General features: G+C 34.6%; 2 protein-coding genes across 7 annotated transcripts in view; one reads left to right on the top strand and one right to left on the bottom strand.

Moving 5' to 3' along the window:
- The window catches only part of myo7ab (myosin VIIAb), a 47,592-nt gene extending 37,368 nt beyond the window's left edge, over positions 1-10,224 (top strand). For 2 of the 3 annotated variants that reach the window (XM_051093266.1, XM_051093264.1), the window contains 12 exons: positions 646-803; positions 908-1,061; positions 3,417-3,572; positions 3,652-3,757; positions 5,568-5,681; positions 5,883-5,970; positions 6,048-6,154; positions 6,245-6,430; positions 6,509-6,625; positions 6,783-6,866; positions 9,358-9,477; positions 9,589-10,223. In XM_051093266.1, the coding sequence (XP_050949223.1) occupies positions 646-803; positions 908-1,061; positions 3,417-3,572; positions 3,652-3,757; positions 5,568-5,681; positions 5,883-5,970; positions 6,048-6,154; positions 6,245-6,430; positions 6,509-6,625; positions 6,783-6,866; positions 9,358-9,477; positions 9,589-9,681 (1,483 nt within the window). In that variant the 3' untranslated portion in view covers positions 9,682-10,223. Of the gene's footprint in view, positions 1-645; positions 804-907; positions 1,062-3,416; positions 3,573-3,651; positions 3,758-5,567; positions 5,682-5,882; positions 5,971-6,047; positions 6,155-6,244; positions 6,431-6,508; positions 6,626-6,782; positions 6,867-9,357; positions 9,478-9,588 lie in introns of all 3 variants that reach the window. The other variant, XM_051093265.1, reaches the window with a different exon arrangement.
- Positions 10,225-10,269: 45 nt separating this feature from the next.
- gdpd4b (glycerophosphodiester phosphodiesterase domain containing 4b) lies at positions 10,270-21,245 on the bottom strand. Of its 4 annotated transcripts, none has more exons than XM_051093268.1 (17): positions 20,870-21,245; positions 20,251-20,310; positions 20,108-20,181; positions 19,198-19,301; positions 18,424-18,517; positions 17,749-17,808; positions 17,575-17,673; positions 17,387-17,480; positions 17,130-17,275; positions 14,945-15,027; positions 14,707-14,857; positions 14,389-14,613; positions 14,084-14,241; positions 12,588-12,735; positions 12,419-12,501; positions 11,570-11,649; positions 10,270-11,425 (listed from the first exon to the last, which is right to left on the bottom strand). In XM_051093268.1, exons 1-17 carry the CDS (start codon positions 21,075-21,077, stop codon positions 11,361-11,363), a joined length of 1,932 nt encoding a protein of 643 aa, XP_050949225.1. In that variant the 5' UTR covers positions 21,078-21,245; the 3' UTR covers positions 10,270-11,360. The 4 variants fall into 4 exon arrangements, with proteins under 4 accessions (XP_050949225.1, XP_050949228.1, XP_050949224.1 ...); XM_051093271.1 differs by having other exon boundaries at positions 20,979-21,245; XM_051093267.1 differs by having other exon boundaries at positions 20,108-20,310.
- Positions 21,246-22,720: the final 1,475 nt, after the last annotated feature.

Here is a 22,720-nt window from a genome sequence, read left to right as displayed (position 1 = left end):
ATCCATTTACCCCTTTTTTAATTTCCAAAAAAGCTAAACAGTCTCAATTATCAAGCCGTTTTGATTTGACTGCTCAAGTCCCGCCCACGACCGCTGACGGACTTTCCCGTATTAGCATGTCTCCTCCCTCAGCCAACTGTACGCTGTCCGCCATTTTCTCTGCGCTTGAGAAGCTGTAGCGACAATGTCTTGTAAGCAATGCACATGTTTTGTAGTTGGATGACTACAAAATGTGAACATAAGAGTCTTCATTTTCTCCCGACATCAGAGCCACTGAGGACGCGGATTAGTTTTGTTTTAGATGCTAATGTGTCAACGAAACACGCAAAAACAGAAGAGAGGGGTGGGGTGAGCAGTAGCTCATTATCATTTAAAGAGACATGCACTGAAATGGCTCGCTGTGAACAGAGCTGTTTTTGACATGGTAAAAAGGGTGTTGTTTTACATGACCATTGAGGAATTTTAACCAAAGTATGTTGCAGACATTTCATGAAGACCCTAAAGAATCATACCAACTTTAAAATGCACAACTTCATTTTCAATTATCAGTTGCATTGACTTGTAGTTCATCATTGTGCATGTTAATTTCACTGCATTTCCTTCTTTTTCATTAAATTCTGGATTCATTATCTTTCCATCCTCTAGACCACCTTCCAAGAGCACACTGAGTCGTGTGATCATCAATAAAGGCAGAGGGAAGGATAAACTGTGGTGTTGCACCAGAGAACCTCTCAAACAGCCTTTGCTGAAGAAAGTTCTCAATCATGAAGAGCTGTCCCAGGATGCCTGCCAGGCCTTTATTGATATCCTTTACAGCTAACAGTGTGAACTTTAGAACATTTTGACAGCTAATCGTGTTAACTTTATAACTGCAGTTTCTTCATTTTGATCCTTGACTCTGTCGTACCCATCATGAAGTACATGGGCGACTACCCCTCGAAGAGAAGCCGTTCGGTCAACGAGCTCACCGATCAGATCTTTGAAGGAGCTTTAAAGGCTGAACCTTTGAAGGACGAAATCTTCTGTCAGATCATCAAGCAACTGACTGAGAATCATGTGAAGTAGGTTTTCCCAGTTGAAACTGATACAGTGTATAGTGCAGTCTGCCAGCTTACTGATCTGCTTCTAGCTTCTTCTTCTTCTTCTTCTTCTGAGCCAAAACTTAGTCAGTATCTCCTCCTAGAGCTTTAAAGCTACAACCATCAAACTCAGGTCAGACCTTCAGACTGTTCTGAAGTTATATCTTATATGCTATATCTTTTAACTGATCCGGCTTATGGTTTTCGAAAGCCAGACTATCAAAACCTATATCAAGACCTATGGTGCATCTAAGCTGTTTATTGCTATAGCAAAGCTTAACAAGTCCGTACATAAGAAAGCTGTAAAAAAAAACTGTAAAAAAAACAGCGTAAGCTTAATGGCTGATTTGGCTGGTCGCCTAGGCTGGTTTTAAAACGGTTTAAAGTATTTTTGGCCACTTTTAAGCTGGTTAGGCTGGTCTTAGCTGGCCAAGCTGGGAGACGTGCTAAAAGCCAATGTTAAAACAGCTATTTTCAGATTAAACCGGCCAGATTAGGCTGGTTTTAGCTGTTTTTAGCTGGTTTTTACAGAATCAACTGGTTTACCTGTTTTAAACAAGTTAATCATGTTAGAAACATGTTAATCATGCTAACAACATGCTGGCAAAATGCTAGTGATTTGTTAATCATGTTAGCAACATGCAAATTGTGCTAGAAACACGCTAGCAACATGTTAGTAGCTTGTTAATCATGCTAGTAACTTTCTAATCATGTTAAAATGCTTGTAACACACTAATCATGCTAACAGCATGCTAGTAATATACTAATCATGCTAGAAACATGCTAGCAACATGCTAATTATGCTAGAAACACGCTAGCAACATGTTAGTAACTTGCTAATCATGCTAGTAACTTTCTAATCGTGTTAAAATGCTTGTAACACTAATCATGCTAACAGCATGCTAGTAATATACTAATCATGCTAGAAACATGCTAGCAACATGCTAATTATGCTAGAAACACGCTAGCAACATGCTAGTAACTTGCTAATCATGGTAAAATGCGTGTAACATGCTAATCATGCTAACGTCATGCTAGTAATATACTAATCATGCTAGAAACATGCTAACAACATGCTAGTAATATACTAATCATGTTAGCAACAAGCTAGTAACGTGTTAATCATGCTAGCAAAATGCTATTAACTTGCAAATCTTGCTAACAACATGTTAGCAACATGGTAATCATGCTAGAAACATGTTAATTATGCTAGTAATTTGTTAATCATGTTATCAACATGTTATTACATGCTAATCATGTTAGCAACATGCTAATTATGCTAGAAACACGCTAGTAACTTGCTAACATGCTACTAACTTGTTAAACATGTTATAAACTTGTTAACAACATGCTAATAACTTGCTAATCATACTAGCAACATGCTAGTAACTTGTTAATCACACTAGCAACATGCTAGTAATATGCTAATCATGCTAGCAACAAGCTAGAAACGTGGTAATCATGCTATTAACATGCTAGTAACTTGTTAATCACGCTAGCAACATGTTACTAAATTGCAAATCATGGTAACAACATGCTATCAACATGCTAATCATGCTAACAACATGCAAGTAACATGCTAAGCATGTTAGAAACATGCTAGTAATTTGCCACTCATGCTAGCAACATGCTAGTAACATGCTCATCATGTTAGAAACATGTTAGAAACAAGCTAGTAACATGCTAATCATGCTAGAAACATGCTGGTAACATGGTAATCATGTTAAAAACATGCTAGCAACATGCTAATCATGTTAGAAACATGCTAGCAACATGTTAGTAACATATTACTCATAGTAGCAGAATGCTAATCATGCTAACAACATGCCGGTAACTTGCTAATCATGTTAGAATCATGCCATTAACTTGTTAATCGTGCTAACATCATGCTAATAATATGCTAACAACATGGTAATCAGCCTATAAAAATGCAACCAACAAGCTAATCATGCTAAAACATGCTAACAACATGTTAAATCATGTAAGCAATGTTCTAAATCATGCTAGTAACATCAACTTTCATACTCTTACAGCTGCTTTAAAAACTTTCAGGCTTTCTCAAGCCAACTCAAAGTTTTTCCTCAAACTTTACTCATCTAGTTATTATTTTAGGATTTTTTTTTTTTAAGTATACATGCAAAAATTTAAATAAATTATCATTTTGCATGTAAATGTTTGCTCACAGGTTACGCACATATAGTGAATGAGACCCATAACTGTAAAAAACAGATAATGTGTCTCATGAATCTGTATCAGTCTGTTCCCTAGTGGTCAGCTTGCAAAAGTTAACATCATTGTTGACTAATTAGTCAGCTGACAGGGCTTCTTTGTGTTCAGATACAGCGAGGAGAAGGGCTGGGAGCTTCTCTGGCTCTGCACTGGGCTTTTTCCTCCAAGCAACATGTTGCTTCCTCATGTACAAAAGTTCCTCCAATCCAAGAAACATCATCCAGTCGCTCCAGACTGCATGCAGAGACTCCAGAAAGCCTTGCGGTAACCCTCACAGCACATACGAACATGTGTCTCCAATGTTGCTTGGAATTCCCTTAAAACTTTTTTTTTCCACTGACAGAAACGGATCTAGAAAGTATCCTCCTCACCTTGTAGAAGTGGAGGCTATTCAACACAAAACTACCCAGATCTTTCACAAAGTGTACTTCCCTGATGACACTGATGAGGTGAGAGTTTTCATGTTAACTCTAGTCGTGCATCTGTTACCTGTAGTCTGTGTTGTATCCAGCCTCCTGTGAAGGTAATATTCTCTCTGTCTGTCATGCGCTGCAGTGTTTATTTATGCATGAGGAAGCAGAGAGAACGCCCCATTGTGCTCTGACCTCATTTGCATCCTCAATTAAGCACAGAGTTATGTGGAGCTTCTGGAGAAAGCGGGAAAAGAGAGATGAAGTGTGAATAGACTCGAGACTCCAGAGATTCATTTCTTTTTTGGTTTAAATATAGCTGAAATCTGGCCTGCACTGTTTTTTTTAGTTATAAAAAAATAATAAATTAATACAAATGATGTAGACATAGAATGTAGTTCATAATTCAGTACAACAAACATCAAATACACAGTCTAGTTATGTATACATTAATAAATTAATTGGTGATAACATTAAATCATAGGAGCAAGGATGCAACATTATTGTTAGATTTTTTTAACTGTTTAGTGTGTGTGTGTGTGTGTGTATATATATATATATAGATAGATAGATAGATAGATAGATAGATATATAGATTTATGTTGATTCTTTATATTGTTTTATCTATATTATGTATTGTATTGACTATTTATATTACAATATTTTCCTAAAAAATCATTTAACTGAGTTTATGGTATGAAAAAAAACATATAGTGTATAAATAGATCAATTTGTTAATGTCTGATTTAAATTGTTATGGTGATATAATTTGTAAAGAAAAGGTTTAAAATGAATAAAAATGTCAATAGAAGCATTTACACCAGTGTTATTTTTGTATCACTGATATATTATCAGTTATTATAGCTTTTGTTAAAATCTTGAATTATATTTTTTTATATTGTCTGTTTTCGTTTTACTTTTTAGTAATTTTAGTAATTCTGTTTTTGTGTTTTTTAATAGGCTTATATAGTTATTCATTTTTATTTATTAATTTTTGTAAAAATTAAAGTAAACAAAAATGAGAAATAAAAAAAGGCTAAAGTTTTTTTTATGTAAAATAAATATAAAATATTTTTAATTCATTTCAATTAACAGTTATTTTGGTTCAAGTAATGCTTTTTTAAATGGTTTTAGCTTTAGTTAACATTAAAGAAATAAAATATATTAAAGTTTGTTTTATTAAAAATGAATATAAAATATTTTAATTTATTTCATTTAACAGTTATTTTGGTTCAAGTATTGTTTTTTTTTAATGTTTTAGCTTTAGTTAACATTAAAGAAATAAAATGTTAAAGTTTTTTATTAAAAATAAATGTCAAATATTTTAATTTATTTTCGAAAAAGTTATTTTGGTTCAAGTAATTTTTTTTTTTTTTAAATGTTTCAGCTTTAGTTAACATTAAAGATATAAAATCAGTTCATTTTTAATGAAAAATACATTAAAAATATTTAAATTTAATGTTTTTTTTTTTTTTTTTAGCTTTAGTTAACATTAAGGAAATAAAATAAGTTAAAGTTTTTTTATTAAAAATAAATGTAAAATATTTTAATTTATTTCAGTTAACAGTTATTTTTATTCAAGTAATGCTTTTTAAAATAATTTTAGCTTTAGTTAACATTAAATAAATAAAATATGTTAAAGTTTATTTTATTAAAAATAAATATAAGTTAAAGTTATCAGTTATTTTGGTTCAAGTAATGATTTTTAATGGTTTTAGCTTTAGTTAACATTAATATCCCTGAAAAGTGGTTTTAGGCCTTTTACCTTCCACTGTTTGTATATATGCTAAAATAAACTCCCCCAATAACCAGCATTTGTCTTTTTTTCAAATATCATTTTTATTCCTAGGCTTTCGAAGTTGAATCGAGCACCAAAGCCAAAGATTTCTGTCTGAACATCGCCGGCAGAATGACGCTCCAGGCTTCTGAAGGCTTCAGCTTGTTTGTCAAAATTTCTGACAAGGTGAGGCTACAAAGCTGTCAAACGTCTGTTCAGATAAGATGAAGGAGTTCTGTGTGAGTTTATGACACACTAAATAACTCAGGACGTGATTTTTACATTACAGCCTTCTCAAAGCACGATCTTTAGTCAGCAGTTATTTGTCAGTGTGTATTTTAATCTTAGATGTCTTTGACATGTCAGCATTTGGGTTAAACGTTTCAGGTGATCAGTGTGCCAGAAGGAGATTTCTTCTTTGACTTTGTTCGACATCTGACAGACTGGATCAAAAAAGCCAGAGCTGTGAAAGACGGTATTTATGTGTATTGTTCATTCAAATGATATTGAGTGTAAACATGAGAGGTGCTAATGCTTCTGTTGGTTTTGTAGGCGCAGTGCCTTCACTGACCTACCAAGTGTTTTTCATGAAGAAACTGTGGACCAACACCGTTCCAGGCAAAGATCCAATGGCCGACTCCATTTTTCATTACTTCCAGGTGGAAGATTCTCTCTTGTACTTAATATGTGAATTCAAGCTCTTTTTTCAAACACTTTGTTTGATGCTCTTTTTCCTAAACTTTCTTCAGGAGCTCCCGAAGTATCTGCGTGGCTACCACAAGTGCTGTCTTGAAGAGGCGTTCCAGCTGGCTGCGCTCATTTACAGAGTGAGGTTTGAGGAGGACAAATCACAGTTTCATAACTTCAGCAAGATGCTGAAAGAGCTGGTTCCTCAGGACATGATCCATCAGCTGTCACCCGACGACTGGAAACGGGTGAGTGAACAACACTAGTCCTACTTCATACATTCATTCGTGAGAAGCTAATGCGGTGAGTCTTTGTTTCTTCTACAGCCTGTCGTCACATACTTCAATAAACATGCAGGGAAATCTCGAGAGGAAGCTAAACTGATGTTTCTGGAAATCATTTACAAGTGGCCTACTTTTGGATCTGCATTTTTTGAAGTCAAGGCAAGTTTGCCAAAACATGATGTAAAGTTGAATCACTGAATGGCAAATGCTGAGCAAACAAAACGACTTTGTCCTCAATTCTAGAATTTGATTTATTCAGCTTTGTAAATTGAACTGACATCATGTGGTTTAATGATGTTTTGATTTTCACCCACAGCAATCCTCAGATCCAAATTTCCCAGAAGTCCTATTAATAGCAATCAACAAGCATGGTGTTACTCTCATTGACCCGAAAACAAAGGTGGGTTTACACACTGCCAAGACCAATGTAATGTATGTAAATAGCAGATTTAAAGACATAACTCACAAAAAATGAAAATTACTCCATGATTTACTCACCCTCAAGCCATCTTAGATGTATGTGACTTTCTTCTTTCAGAAGTATACAGTCGGAGTTATATTAATAAATGTCCTGGCTGTTCCTAGCTTTATAATGCCAGTGAATGGGTGTTATGATTTTGAAGTCCAATTAAGTGCATCCATCCATCATAAAAAGTGCTCCACACAGTTCTGGGCAGTTAATAAAGGCCTTCTGAAGTGAATCGATGTGTTTGTGTAAGAAAAATATCCATATTTAAAACTATATAAAGCATAATCTCTAGCTTCCACTAACTGTTTTATGTACATTCACAATAGTGGCGTTGAAACGGATGATGTAGGATGTAAATGTAGCGGAATATGTCTCATGAGAACCAAATTTTGTTTGCAACAAAGGAAAACAAGGCTCCTCTCAGCTCTTACTGAAATCTTCCAACATTTTTCTTTACAAATCCTTGTTTTGTACTTATTGCTCATGACCGGTGATTTGTTTTGTTCTCTACGCTGCGTTTCCGCGCTTGTCACTTCCACATTCGCCACCGCGTTTGTCCTACATCATCCGCCAATAACAATGTCACTCGCTCATGAACACATGTACGACACTTAGCACAAGCTACAGATTACGGTTTATGAAGTAAATATGGATATTTTTCTTACAAAAACGCATCGATTCGCTTCAGAAAGCCTTTATTAACCCCCTTGAGCTGTGTGGAGTACTTTTTATGATAGATGGATGCACTTTATCAGACTTCAAAATCTCAACAGCTATTCACTGCCATTATAAATCTTGGAAGAGCCAGGACATTATTTTAATATAACTCTGATTATATTTATCTGAAAGAAGAAAGGCATATTTACCTAGGATGGCTTGAGGGTGAGTAAATCATGGGGTAATTTTCATTTTTGGGTGAACTTTCACTTTTAGAAACATTTCTTATGTTGAAAACAGTTGCTGCTTGTCAGCACCGATCGCCTCGAAGATAGCTTCAGGCGTCCCGTGTTCGAGTCCCGGCTCGTGGACCTTTCCGATCCCGTCCCCCCTTCTCTCTCCCACTTAATTTCCTGTCTCACTACTGTCCTATCAATAAAAGGCAAAAACTACAAAAATAAATCTTAAAAAAAAAAAAAAAACAGTTTCTGCTTAATGTTTTTTGGAAACCGTGATACATTTTTTAAAGATTCTTTGATGAATATAAAGTTCAAAAGCACAATATTCTTTAGAATTTTTTGTAACAGTGTCAACATTTTTGCTGTCATTTTTTGTATTTAATGTGTCTTCGCTGAGTATTTTTTACTAAAAAGTGTTAATTTTGTACAACAGCGTTTTAGTGCCATGTTAAAAAAAAAAAATAATAAAAGTAAAAGATTACTAGATTAAAGTCATAATATTTCGAGAATAAAGTTGAAAGTACGAGAATAAAGTCTAAATATTTTGACAATACATCAAAATTATGAGAAATGTTTCAAGATTAAAGTCAAAATTACGAAAATAAAGTCGAAATGTTTCGAAAATAAAGTCAAAATGTTTAGAGAATAAAGTCAAAGTATTTTGAGAATAAAGTCAAAATTATGAGAATTAATTTGTAGCAATTACAAGATTAAAGTTAAATTTTAAAAGTATATTCTAGCCTATTGCGCATGCAAATGGCCCAGATTGGGAGCACCGGGAGATACTCCAAAGTCTCAGCTTTCAAAATCTGTCAGTTTTATAGCAAAATATGAACAATATGTCTGTTACAACTCTTTAATGTGGCGTGACAGTTTTGTGTGGTCTGGTATTTTATATTAAAAGTACCAAAAGCACAAAGCTTATTGCTATTATTGGGTGGCTGGCGCACTACAAATAAGCCTAATGAATGCAATCGAAGACGTGAAAATATTATTTCCAAGTGTACTGTCCCTGTGAGTATAACACATGGTATGACTTCTGCTAATAATCCCACATATATCCAAATAAATTCAGGTGGCCTGGCAACTTCTCCCGGCACTCCCAATCCGAGCCATTTTCATGCGCAGGCTATACTCTCAAAATATTATAACTTTAATTGCTACGATTTAATTCTCGTAATTTCAACTTTATTCTCGAAACATTTCGACTTTATTATTGTAATTTCGACTTTATTCTCAAAATATTTTTTACTTTATTCTCACTTTACGACCTTAATCTGGCTACTTGTAATTTTTTATTTTTTTAACGTGGCACTAAAATGGCGTCGTAATTTTGGCATTTAGCATTCATATTTAAATGTTGATGTTACACTTACCTTGCAGTAACATAAATAAAGACTAAATCACAGCAGCCAGTTGACACTTTCTTCCTCTTTTGTGTCAAAAACTCTTCTGTTAACTTTTATTAGATCCTAATGTAGAACCTTCGAATAATGTTTGAATGGTATTTACTCATCTGCCTGCAGGACGTTTTGGGCACACACCCCTTCACCAAAATCTCTAACTGGAGTAGTGGAAATACCTATTTCCACATTACCATTGGTAACCTGGTTAGAGGCAGCAAACTTCTATGTGAGACTTCACTGGTGAGTCACCTCTTACATAAAATACTGTGATCGTATCAGATGGTACTGGTTACATAAATGCTATTCTTTTATAAAAGACTTAAGATGATACTTTGATACTTTGTGTGGCAGGGATACAAGATGGATGATCTTCTCACGTCTTACATCAGTCAGATGTTGACGACCATGACCAAGCAGCGCAGTTCACGTGTAAATAACAAGTAACATGAAAGACTTGTAATAGTGCACTGTTTATTTATAAGCACACAGACTCAGTTCTCACTATATCTTAGATCCATAATTTTGATACATGAAGATAAAATGAATCTGCTTTAGTGTTGTTACTTTTTCATACTGGAGCCTTAATTGTAAATTGTGAGTTTAATTTATTTTATAGCATTTCTCAGTCTTTTATTGTCAATGAAGAACATGATAAATTCACAGTCAAAAAACTGTTGCCTTTGAGTTTTAGGCCCTCATATGGTTTTTGATACCAATTTGAAAGTCTATGATCAAGTTCATGATTTCAGTTATTTAATTTATGAATTATTTGCACATCTCATTTTGCCAATTAAATGGATTATAAAATTATGAAAATGTTGCAGGATTTGGTTTTGACCCTTAGCTTGAAGACTTACTCATGAAACGACAAAATTCAATTGTCTAAAAAGATATTCTCTTAATTTTTCTGAATAATATTTCTCCAGGTATTTCAGAGATACATATTAAAATGTAAATTAAATGATCATTTAGAAGACTACAATCAGAATTTCTACTCAAGATATTTAGGCTAAATCTTTAAGCATTGTCCAATTTATTTATTCTTTTTTTTTTTTTTTTTTTTTTTTTTTTAGAATGTATGTTTTTGTAGTTCATAATTCTGGTCATTCCTATTTTCTTGTGTTGGAAGCTGCTGTTTATAAATAAAACAACATTTGAGGTAAAAGAAATTTTGCAGTCAGTGTTATTTTAATATATTCTTTATTTGTTTAGTTTTTTTGTTGTTGTTGTTTTAGTCATTTTAATACTCCAACTTCAACATTTACAATTTTAAGTTTAAGTTTTTCATCTAATATTTATATTTTATTTTCAATTAATGAAAATAATTTTTAATATTTTTTATAAGAACAGATTTTGTAGTTTCTTGCAAAATGCAATGTAAAACAATTTAATCAGACACAAGATTTATTCAAGTAGTAAAAAAACAAGATTGTAACAGTCCTAACATTTGAAGAAAAATCATCCAAATAATGAAGAATAAACAAACATGGCTTTAAAGCAAACATTAAGAACATCATAATTCCAGACACACGTATATCATATTGCAATAACCAAAAAATGATTACACTGAATGATCCTACAAGCCTAAACATGATACTGAATCAGACCTGAACTAAATTAGAAGACAAAACATTTGTACAAAAATGATTTATCACCTGGATTCTTACACAATTAAATTCCTGTCTAGGAGTAATGATTCAGCCAAAACCATGACATGGATTTTAAATATCACTTACGATGAAACATAAAACCAATGGATCCACTAATAGATCAGTGAAAGAAACATCAGTTTCATTGACATGACAAATATTTCCATTCGTGCTTGAAATGGAAACCTTTACGGTAGCACTGATAAAACCTGGGGCTTGTGAAAGGCAATAACTCAAATGATGATAATATAAAGTCTGACGTGCAAGATTAGTCACTAGAACTTAGCATTTGTTAACTATATGAATCCCATGACAGCTCACATATCTGTGAAGTTCTGACCAAACGCTTACAATTTATAAAATGTAAGTGCGATTTTAATGTACCACATAAACAGTGGTTTATACTGCCATAACTGAACATCAGTTAGAGATTTTTTTTAACATAAGGGGTTAAATATGAACCAAAACACTTCATTAGGCATCAGGTTCCTGCTTGTCAGAGGCGCTCATGTTGGATAAAGACCACACATCATTCACCTCTGTTCATGGGAATGTGAAACATGATCAGCATAATGGTCTTGAAGATTCAGATTAAATAAATAGTTTACATTTGGGTGAACCATTCATTTAATTATTCATTTATTTGACTTAAGAGGTTGTTTAAAAGAGTAAATGCTTCTTACCTGTCCTGAACTGTCTGTAGGACCTGTTTTCAAGTACTGAACTGCTGTCCACACTGAGAGCCAACCCACGCTCCCTCCACCTGCAAATACAACACCATTAACAGCCTACATAGTGTAGGGTATCAGAGCGAATCAGACAAATTGAAGATTCAATTAGAACATTGTTGAAACCAAAGAGCCAAATTCCACAAAGAGGCCCAGGCTAACCAGATCACGTCATAAATCTGTCCATGATACCCTGGCACCAGCCAGCCTGAAGTAAGTCTAACCAACCAACTTTGAACAGCTTTGAACAACTTGCAACAGAACACAATTATTGATAATGCCAACACAGGAAGGAGATTGTCAATTTTGGGGCTAGAAACCCAAGATTAATGGTCAAAGATACAGGACATCAGGACCATCACATGAGGAAACTTCGTTGGGTGGTGCTCCCCCACCCAAGATAAGATTCTTTTGCTCCTCAGAACATGCCCTTAGTTCACAGAATGACAGAGAGACTGTCCTTTTTACATAAATATGCACCAAAATGATGCTTAAAAGGGCTTATAGATGAACATCAGTCCATTGCATCTATTGCAACTCCACACCATGTATGTTACCCACACATTTGTCTATTATGTTCTAATCACTAGTTGTGTATGACCTTTTAATACCTATTGAATAGCTTAAAGGGGTCATCGGATGCAAAGTTCACTTTTACATGTTGTTACATGTTGTTTGAACATTAATGTGTGTTGGCAGTGTATGTACACATCCACCCTATAATGATAAAAAACACTCTGATGTACAGTGTTTTTGGACTGCAGCTACATGTTGACTGTTACAGTGAGATGTGCTTGGACTCACCCGTGAAACACAAAGATGAGCACGACAAGAATAAGGGAAGCGATGTCGGTAAGAATCCACATGAGCCTGTACTCATCCAGCGTCTGTGAGAGACAAAGGAAAGCCATAGAAAAAAATTCCAATAGCAGGATGAAAACATCTCTGATATCTCTAGATGTGTGTCATTTACCATGAGGAAGAGTGGTTTTTGCAGGTTCTTGAGGATGTGAACAGCATTAGTGGCGACAGAATGAGCCCCTGCACACCAGGCAAGAGAATACAGCCACGGCTCGCTGATCACATACAGGTTGGTGCTGATGTTAGCAGCGGCGTATTTTCTGAATCAGGAGAGAAATGTGCAGCATTTACAAGTGAAAATAGTCCAAAACAGATGTGAGAGGACAACAGGGAATGGACATAATAACACTTGAGGAACACACTTTGCCAGGGGTGTTTCCAAACTTTTGGAGAGCAGTGTATTATATATATATATAATGTAGGAAAAACAGTTAAACCCAGCTTCATCGAAAAACAAAAAGGCATAAACCAGCTCAAACCAGTTAATTTAACAAAAACAGCTGATTCAGCTACAAATCAGGTAAAACCAGCTGATTTAGCAAAAAAACAAAACAAAAAACAACTGAACCCACCTAGAACCAGTTTATTTGAAGAAAACCATCTTAAAAGCAGCTGATCTAACTAGAAAAAGTTGAACCTAGCTGGTTCATCAAAAAAAAAGAGGCATAAACCAGCTAAAACAAGTTGATTTAACAAAAACAGCTAAAAACAAAACTGGCTGATTTAGCCAAAAAAACACCTAAAAACAGCTGATTTAGCGAAAACCTACTAAAAATCAGGTAAAACGTGTTGATTTAGTAAAAAACAGCTAAACCCACACTATTTCATTTAACAAAAACCAGTTTAAAAAACAGCTAAATCCGGCTGATTTAACAAGAAACAACTAAAATCCAGCTAAAACCAGTTGATTTAACAAAAAACAGCTAAAAAATAGCTAAAACCAGCTGATTTAGAAAAAACAGCTAAACCCACCTAAAACCAGTTAATTTAACAAAAAACAGATTACAAAACATCTAAAACCAGTTGATTTAACAAGATACAGCTTGAAACCAATTGATTTAACAAAAACGAGCTAAAACCAGCTGATTTACCAAAAACAACTAAAAATCAGGTAAAACCGGTTGATTTAGCAAAAAAAAAAACATCAAACAGCTAAACCCAGTTCACTTCAAAAACAGTTTAAAAAATGCTAAAACTGGCTGATTTAACAAGAAACAACTAAAAACCAGTTAAAACCAGTTGATTTAACAAAAACAGCTAAAACCAGCTGATTTAGCAAAAAAACAGCTTAAAATCAGGTAAAACAAGTTGATTTAGCAAAAACCAGTTCATTTAACAAAAACTAGCTTAAAACAGCTAAAACCAGCTGACTTAACAAGAAACAGCTAAACATCAGTTGATTTAACAAAGACAGCTTAAATCAGCTGTTTTAATAATAAAACAGCTAAAACCAGTTGATTAAGGGAAAAAAAGGCTAAAAAAAAATCCCCAGCTAAAACCAACAGTTTAACACAGAAGCCAAACAGATAAAATAAAAAATAACAGCTAAAATTAGCAAAAATCAGTTCATAAAATCATATATTTTTTATTTTAGCCTATCCACTGAACCTGATTTCTTTCTCTGACATGGAGCTGTAATGGATGTTGAGTCTGGATATGTGTCTGAGCTGAAGGTCCTCCACAGGTGCTTGTTCAGCTGTTGTCTGCTGTAACTCTGGGTCAATTTCTTGTACAAACTCTCTGAGCTCTGGAGGCAACCACCATACCTAGATAAAAACACAATAAACATCTATAATAATGAACTGATAACAAACTGCATAAAGACCACAAGAGTGTTACTTTTTAAAGAAAGTACTCTTAGATTGTTTTATTTATTACAGTATACCCAAAAATGTAACAGTGTAATGGCACACCTGACTGGAGTGTATGGATGACTCGTTTTGGATGACGTCCAGGGTGCGGGATATCCAGTCATCTCTGTAAGGGTGACCTCTGGGCGGCCGATACAGATCAAAGATCACTAGTTTCTCATGTTGAGCAGCCAGATCCAGGAAGTCCCTCAGTGTGCACACAGACTGATTCTGAGCTTGCAAACGCTCATCTACGCTCAGAGATGAAGCTGTTCCAAAGGGGTCTTGCTGAGCGGGAAATAATAATGAAAATACTCTTTATTTAGTGTTAGATATCAACACGTTTTTACAGGAGTAAAAAACTGCATCCTGAAGACTTACAGAGAAGAACCAGGACCCAGCATTGAGATTTTGCAGCTCTCTCCATGTAAACATGGCAGGTGAGGTGTGCGTCCAGTTTGGGAACACGTCTTTTACGTTAGTTGTCCTGCGTAGGTTCTTATCGTGCATGAGAAAAGGAATGCCATCGTAACTGCAGCAAGAGAAAAAACAATGTTATAGAGGACTTATATAGACTCATTATTAATAAAATAGGTTTTTTTGCAGTTAAAGAAGTGACCTGATAGTGACATCAGTCTCCAGACCATCAGCTCCAGCTGCCAGTGCCTTCTCAAAAGACATGTAGGTGTTTTCAGGGGCAAGCTGAGAGAAGATACAACAAACAAGTTGCTTTTTTTCAGTCTGCACATGGTATATTGCAGTCCTGTACTGTTACAGTGTTAATGCAGTTGTTTGAGATATACTGAACTAGGAGTCGCATTATCACATTATGCCAAGACACTACAAGCAAAAACACTTTTTTCATGCACTGGTCAGTTTTGAGATTTCGATCTATTGAGCTTTTCATAACGCTTTTCATACTAGATAAAAGAAAACATGCCAAATGTGTTTATTTTATTGCCCTTTATCTATTTGCATCTGTAGATTTCAGTTACAGTACATAACTTTAAAAGCTGTTTTCTCAAATGTAGTTTTTTGTCATGCTTTGAGCCATAAATCTCCACTTCAGTAGCACTTGCTGTAAATAAACCAGACTTACTATTAATAAAACCAGAATTACTATTTTTACATAGGATGTTCATATTGCATTTGCATGATTTTTTACAGCATTTTACTATTACAACTTTTCTTCTGGCTGTTGACAGTATTTTCTGGTTTATGTAATAACCTTTAAACAAAATCTAAAATCTAAAACCAGTTAATGAAATGAAAACCAGCTTATAAAACGCTAAAACTGGCTGATTTAACAAAAACAGCTAAAACCAGTTGATTTAACAATAACAGCTTAAAACCAGTTGAGTTAGCAAAACCAGCTAAAAACTCATGTAAAACCAGTTGATTTAGAAAAACAGCGTAAAACAAAACAAAAAAAAACATGCTAAAACCATCTAAAACCAGTTAATGAAATGAAAACCAGCTTAAAATAACGCTAAGACTTAACAAAAACAGCTAAAACCAGTTGATTTAACAAAAAAACAGCTAAAACCAACTGTTTTAAAAAAAAAAAAAGGGTTAAAACCAGTTGATTGAACAAAAAAAAGCTTAAAACCAGTTAATTTAATGAAAACCAGCTTTAAAAAAAAAGCGCCGAAGCGGCTGATTCAGCAAGAAAACAATCTGATAAAACCACCTAAAATCAGTCGATTTAACAAAAATCAGTTTTAAAAAACAGCTAATACTGGCTGATTTAGCAAAAAAACTGCTAAAACCATCTAAAACCAGTTAATGAAATGAAAACCAACTTATAAAACGCTGAAACTGGCTGATTTAACAAAAAACAGTTAAAAACGGTTGATTGAACAAAAACAGCTTAAAACCATTTAATTTAACGAAAATTAGCTTTAAAAAAATGCCAAAGCCGGCTGATTCAGCAAGAAAAAAATCTGATAAAACCACCAACAAAAAATGGTTAAAACCAGTTGGTTTAGAAAAACAGCGTAAAACCAAAAAAAAAAAAAAAAAAAAAAAAAAAAAAGCTGATTTAGCAAAAAAAAAAAAAAAACTGCTAAAACCATCTACAACCAGTTAATGAAATGGAAACCAGCTTAAAAAATGGTTAAAACCAGTTGATTGAACAAAAACAGCTTAAAACCAGTTGATTTAGCAAAACCAGCTAAAAACTCACGTAAAACCAGTTGATTTAGAAAAACACAGCAAAACCAAAAAAAAAAAAAAAAAAAAAACGGTTGATTTACCAAAAAAAATCTGCTAAACCTACCTAAAACCAGTTCATTTAACGAAAACCAACTTAAAAACAGCTAAAACCGGCTGATTTAGCAAAAATAATCTGCTAAAACCAGTTGATTTAACAAAAAAACAGCTAACAGTTTTAACAAAATAAATAAATAAATAAACTGCTAAAACCAGTTGATTTAGAAGAAAAGCAGGTAAGACCAGCTGATTTAACCAAAAACTAAAAACAGCTACAAACCAACTACAACCAGTTAAAACCAGCTAAAACCAATGATTTGGGATGCTGCTAGCATTAATTAGCATACAGAAATATTTGAATAATTAGATCATTCCTAAGTAAACGTAACATTTCAAAAAACTTGTAATACACTTTTTTTTCCCATTCTTAATGCAATCAATTAAACTCAAAAAGTATGGTGATAACTAGTCTTTTTACTCTATTGGTTCCACCTGGGGTGTCTTACCTTAGAAGTTTTTAACATAGAAAAAAATGTAATATTTCAAGGTTTGTGCTTGAACCTTAAAAGCCTTAGAAGAATAATGAAGTGTACCATTGGTGCTCCCCTGTGTCCAATTAAAGCTGGAGCTGATCCCAGACTGCTCCTCTCTTTAATGCAAGGGGAGTACATGCCCAGAGGAACCAGATACAAAGTCACTAGAACAGTTATATACAGCACCAAGATGGCCATCCGTCTCACTGAAATGTACACAGGCAGAGAATTCACAATATGAATATGCACTTTCTGTGACTTAAGATTCATCAGAGTGGAAAAAGGAAATGATATTATGCATAAAAACTGATTCTTACCTTTCATATTGATACGGAAGACATGGAAAGCTATTGGCCAAGATAATAGAGTCATTAAAACTACACCACCTATGTGTAGATATGGAGCTGTTACCTGACAAATGGGAATGGAGAACATTAAATATCACAGTTGTGTTTCAATATTAATAATAAATCTGTATTAGATAGACATTTGATAGTAAACATGCCTGAAAAGATAAAAGTACAGTCATCCATTCTTTGCTCCATAAATCTGTGAGAACAGATGAGGCAACAACGGAGAGAATCAAAGTCACTGAAATCCCGATCTATCAAAAGAGATGCCATCAGTTCTCAGACTCAGACTTTCAGTTGTTACATAGCCAAGATGTGGATTAAATTACCTTGTGACACCAATGTAAATATAACCTCTGCCCTTCTGTGAGAAGACAAACTGCCAGCAGCTGTGAATGTAAACACATTTCTTACCAGCGAATTATCAGATGAACCTTTTAGTAACTTGTAATGAAGACTTTAAGCATAAAAGCAAACAAAAACCACATTGACAACAATGATACGTTTAATCAGTCACAATGGAGAATAGTAAACAACTCACCCTCATGTTGTTCCAAATCCGTAAGACCTTCATTCATTTTCAGAACACAAATTAAGCTATTTTTGATGAATCCGAGAGCTTTCTGACCCTCCATAGACAGCAAGGATCCTACTATGTTCAAGGCCCAGAAACATACCAAATTTTTATTTTTTTTTGCACACATAAAGTATTCTTGTAGCTTCATAAAATTACAGTTTAACCACTGTTGTCACATGGACTATATTATTGATGTTTTTTGGTACGTTTCTATGGAGGGTCAAAAAGCTCTTGGATTTGTACACCTTTTGATTTTTGAACACCTTAATTTGTGTTTTGAAGATGAACAAAGGTCTTACAGGTTTGGAACGACATGAGGGTGAGTAATTAATGACAGAATTTTAATTTTTTGGTGAACTATCTTTAATCTATAACAGTGATTTCTTAACTGTGTGGTTGTGAGAATGAATATTCTTAAAGCACATACCAGCAGAACAGCAACATAAGTAAACAAAAAAATAGCAAGAATCAACAAAACTATGGACCACGGAAACCAGAAGCCCAGATTACCAAAATTAAACCTGGAGGCAAAACAGAAGAAATATTACCTTAGTGTATTTCAGTTAAGTTAAGAGATCTTTAAAAAAGTTCTGTCTGTTTAACTATTGAATGTTCCAGGTTGAAAACATCTTTATTTAAAGGGACAGTTCACCCAAAAATGAACATTCTGTCATTAATTGCTCACTCTCATGTCGTTCCAAACCAGTAAGGCCTTGGTTCATCCTAACACAAATTAAGATATTTTATAACCAAGAGCTTTCTGAGCCTGCATAGACAGCATTGCAACTACCATGTTCAAGGCCCAGAAAGGTAGTAAGGACATTGTTAAAAGAGTCCATGTGACATTAGTGGTTCAACTGTAATGTTATGCAGCTATGAGAATCCTTTTCTTCTCTTCTGTGCCAGTCTGTGTTCATGAAAGTCCCATGACTCCTTACTACCTTTCTGGGCCTTGAATGTGTCAATTGTGTTGCTGTCTATACAGGGTCAGATAGCTCTCTGATCTCACCAAAAATACCTAAATTTGTGTTCTGAAGCTGAACAAAGGTCTTACGGGTTTGGAACGACATGAGGGTGAGTAATTAATGACAGAATTTTCATTTTTGGCTGAACTATTCCTTTAAATATGAAAAAATGAACAGAAATGCACAATGGAAGTCAATGAAACATTACAAATATATCTTTTATGTATGACACAAACCAGTCAAAGTCATTGTAGTCATTCCGTGCTTCACTCCAAAAGTACAGGAACACCAGACTGATACAAAAGGTCAGAACGATCAAGGCAAAACTGCCACACTCCAGCTGCAAGATTAAAGACAGTAAAGCCTTTTTAAGCCATTATATAACGCATAAATATCTGGCTTACTATCACTGCATTTTCAAACTGACCTAAATATTACTATAATAATCACATACAGGCATATAAGGACACAAAACCTCATACAATAGTAGGGAACTTTTGTGAGGAAAAAGCAAAGTGATTTGCATCAGTGTATATTTCCTCTTACTGTGATATTTTATATACACTGTATGTAATTTAACAGATATATGCTGCTAAATTACAGTTGTATACTGTAGATGACAAAACAGCATTTTGCTGTTAATTTCAAAAACAGTAGTACACCGTATTTTTACAGTAAGATGCTGGCAACCACAGCTGCCAGTAGATTACCGTTTTTTTACGGGGAAATTTTTTACAGTGTACCAGTCAAATGTTTTTGGACAGTAAGATCTTTAATGTTTTTTAAAGAACTCTCTTCTGCTCACCAAGCCTGCATTTATTTGATCCAAAGTACAGCAAAGACACTAACATTTTGAAATATTTTTATTATTTTAAAAAATGTTTTCTATTTGAATATATTTTAAAATGTCATTTATTCCTGTGATTTCAAAACTGAATTTTTAGCATCATTACTCCAGTCACATGATCTTTCAGAAATCAATCTAATATGCTGATTTGCTGCTAAAAAAAAAACACACATGTATTATTATTATGCTGAAAACACCCGAGTAGAATTTTTTCAGGTTTCTTTAATGAATAGAAAGTTCAGAAGAACAGCATTTATCTGATATAGAAATATTTTTTAACATTATAAATGTGAGAGCACCTTAGAGCAGCAGCAGCGTCCGGGCTGAGAATGTGTGAGCTGGTAATGTTTCCACTGGCAGCCGTAGAGTCCAGCTAGACAGAAGACAAAGGGCTGGTGCTCATAACGCTGTAGCAACCTCTGGCGTGCCACTTTCAACTTACCCAACTTCATCTGGGTTGGCTCGGTCTGTGTTGTACCCATAAGCGAGACGAATTTGGGTTCTGTCAATGCATAAATAATATAATTACAAAAATCTCTTGATAATTTGCACAGTTTGTGTTGTTTAAAACACTAAAATTATGTTACTAAAAATCTGGCATATAAAATGTCACTGTGTAATACTGTCTTTGCTTCTGCTATATTTTATGCCAGTGTAGTTTCCAACTGTACAATTTTAAGGCTGCAAGGCTGATTCCACAACACTTGACTGACCCTCATCCTGAACAAAACTATAATAATATAAATAATAATTAAGCCTATACTTTGACAAAGAGTTGCCTTCTGTTTTCTAATTGGCTAACACTAGCTAGCGCGGTCAGCTTTTGTATTTTTCAGTGATATTTTGTTTTCAGTGATACTTTGTATACAGTAATGCCTTAATCACAAAATATGACTGAAAGAAATAATCACAAATATTGAAGGCACCGTTTAGCCTTTAAACACAAAAAGAAATCATAAAGCGAAGCACAAATGTTCCACATCCCACATCTGTTCGTGTTCTTCCAGTCAACAGAAAGGAGGAAATACCGTGACACTAGCCGATAAACTTGTTTGCTTTACCTAATCGCTCTTGAGAGTATGGTACTCGTTTCAGCATCATATTCTGCGGGGGCAATGTATATCCGAATATATCCGAGCATATATATATATATATAGCCGAATACCTCACCGAATAACTAAAGCCGGTCGCCGACACGTCAGATCCAAGCGTGTCGGTGTCTCCTTCCGTATGCTGTCCGTTTTTCTCAAGTGAAAGGAAATACCTCATGTAGCTTCATCACTGGTCTGTTGCCAACCGACGTATTGTGTTGCGCTGCAGTCATGGGTAATGAGAGCTTGAATAAAAAAATATCGAGCTCTAGATTAGATTTTGACTGCGTGAGTTTGTATTACTGCACTGCTGAACAGTAGTGTTATTGTGCTTCAGCGTATAATAAATGGAATTGAATTTGCATAACAAGAGGGGCCGCTTTGCACTCTCGATGCGCACGTAGATTTTTGAGTGGCTGTTTACTAATCTTGAGGAAAACGGTTGAAAACTACTGATGGAGACACATGTATATCCATATGGAAATGACCAATGTGCAAAACTGTTTATGGACTAATATATTGGTCTAGCCTATTATAAGTAAATTGAATGCAACGCAAGTATTCAAAACAAGCACAGTGGAGCCCTAAATAAAATTGCAAGAGGGGTAGAGTTGTAAACTGTCTTCAGTGCAGTTCAGAGTTCAGCGCAGTTGACTGTTATTGGCAAAGACTCAAGATCCTGTTGGGCAGTTATTCAAAATACCACTATTTGTCCACCATCAATACGTTTTTAGAATGAGAGGGCTTGCCTTCCTGAAATTTATATCCGCCTACTTTGTTTGACCCCTTGAACTCAAGTTTTCCTTCCAAGCAAGAAGAAGATACAATAAGACTATTCATTAAATGAACTGTAGATAGCCTGTTAGAAGACAGTTCATTTAACACACAATCCCCACCTCATTCGTCAGCAATTACACTATTTACAGTCTATTTACTGAATTTCTAAACATATTATAGATGTTAGAAGTGTATATGTTACAAAGGATAGTTCATCCAGAGTCATCTTTAGAACACAAATTAAAATATTTTTTGATGAAATCTGAGAGATTTCTGACCCTGCATTGACAGCAATGCAACTGAAGTGTTCCCAGGCCCAGAAACGTAGTAAGGACATCAGTAAAACAGTCTATGTGACATCAATGGTTCAACTGTAAAAAAAACAAGTCGTTATTTTTGTTTTGTTTTGTTGTTTTTTTAGCTTAAAAATTGCGTAAAATTGCAGTGAACCACTGATATCATGTGGACTGTTTTATTGATGTCCTTACTACGTTTCTGGGCTTGGGAACATTTCAGTTGCATTGCTGTTTATGAAGGGTCGGAACGCTGTCGGATTTCATCAAAACATTTAATTTTGTGTTCCGAAGATGAACGGAGGCCTTACGGGTTTGGAACGACATGAGGGTGTGTAAATAATGACAGAATTTTCATTTTTGAGTGAACTATCCATTTAACTAGTACTAAGTTGTGGAGTTAAACAGATTTTCACCATTTATATGTTCAGGATTTTTTTGGGTGGGGCTAAAATCATGTCAATGATGCAACAGAGCACTGAGCATGGACCCTCTCCTAAGATGATAATAACTAGAGTGCATTAGCATCAGTGCTTCGTCCACTCAAAAGTTTGCTAGCTAGCTGTGCCGTCATCACGCAAATGCATATTACCTGGTTGCAATAATTTACAAAATAGCATAGTCATCCATTCAGGTTGTAGCAGTGTTTGACAGCTGAGAGAGGCGGGAGCTTTTCTATGAGTGGGCGTGGTTTCGCACATACAGTGGACACACCCACAACATTTGTACTGCTTACTTTTTTAAGATTTTG

Source organism: Labeo rohita, chromosome 21, assembly GCF_022985175.1.
Source record: "Labeo rohita strain BAU-BD-2019 chromosome 21, IGBB_LRoh.1.0, whole genome shotgun sequence".
In the NCBI taxonomy this organism is placed as follows: domain Eukaryota; kingdom Metazoa; phylum Chordata; class Actinopteri; order Cypriniformes; family Cyprinidae; genus Labeo; species Labeo rohita.
This window is presented reverse-complemented; position numbering and strand designations above follow the sequence as displayed.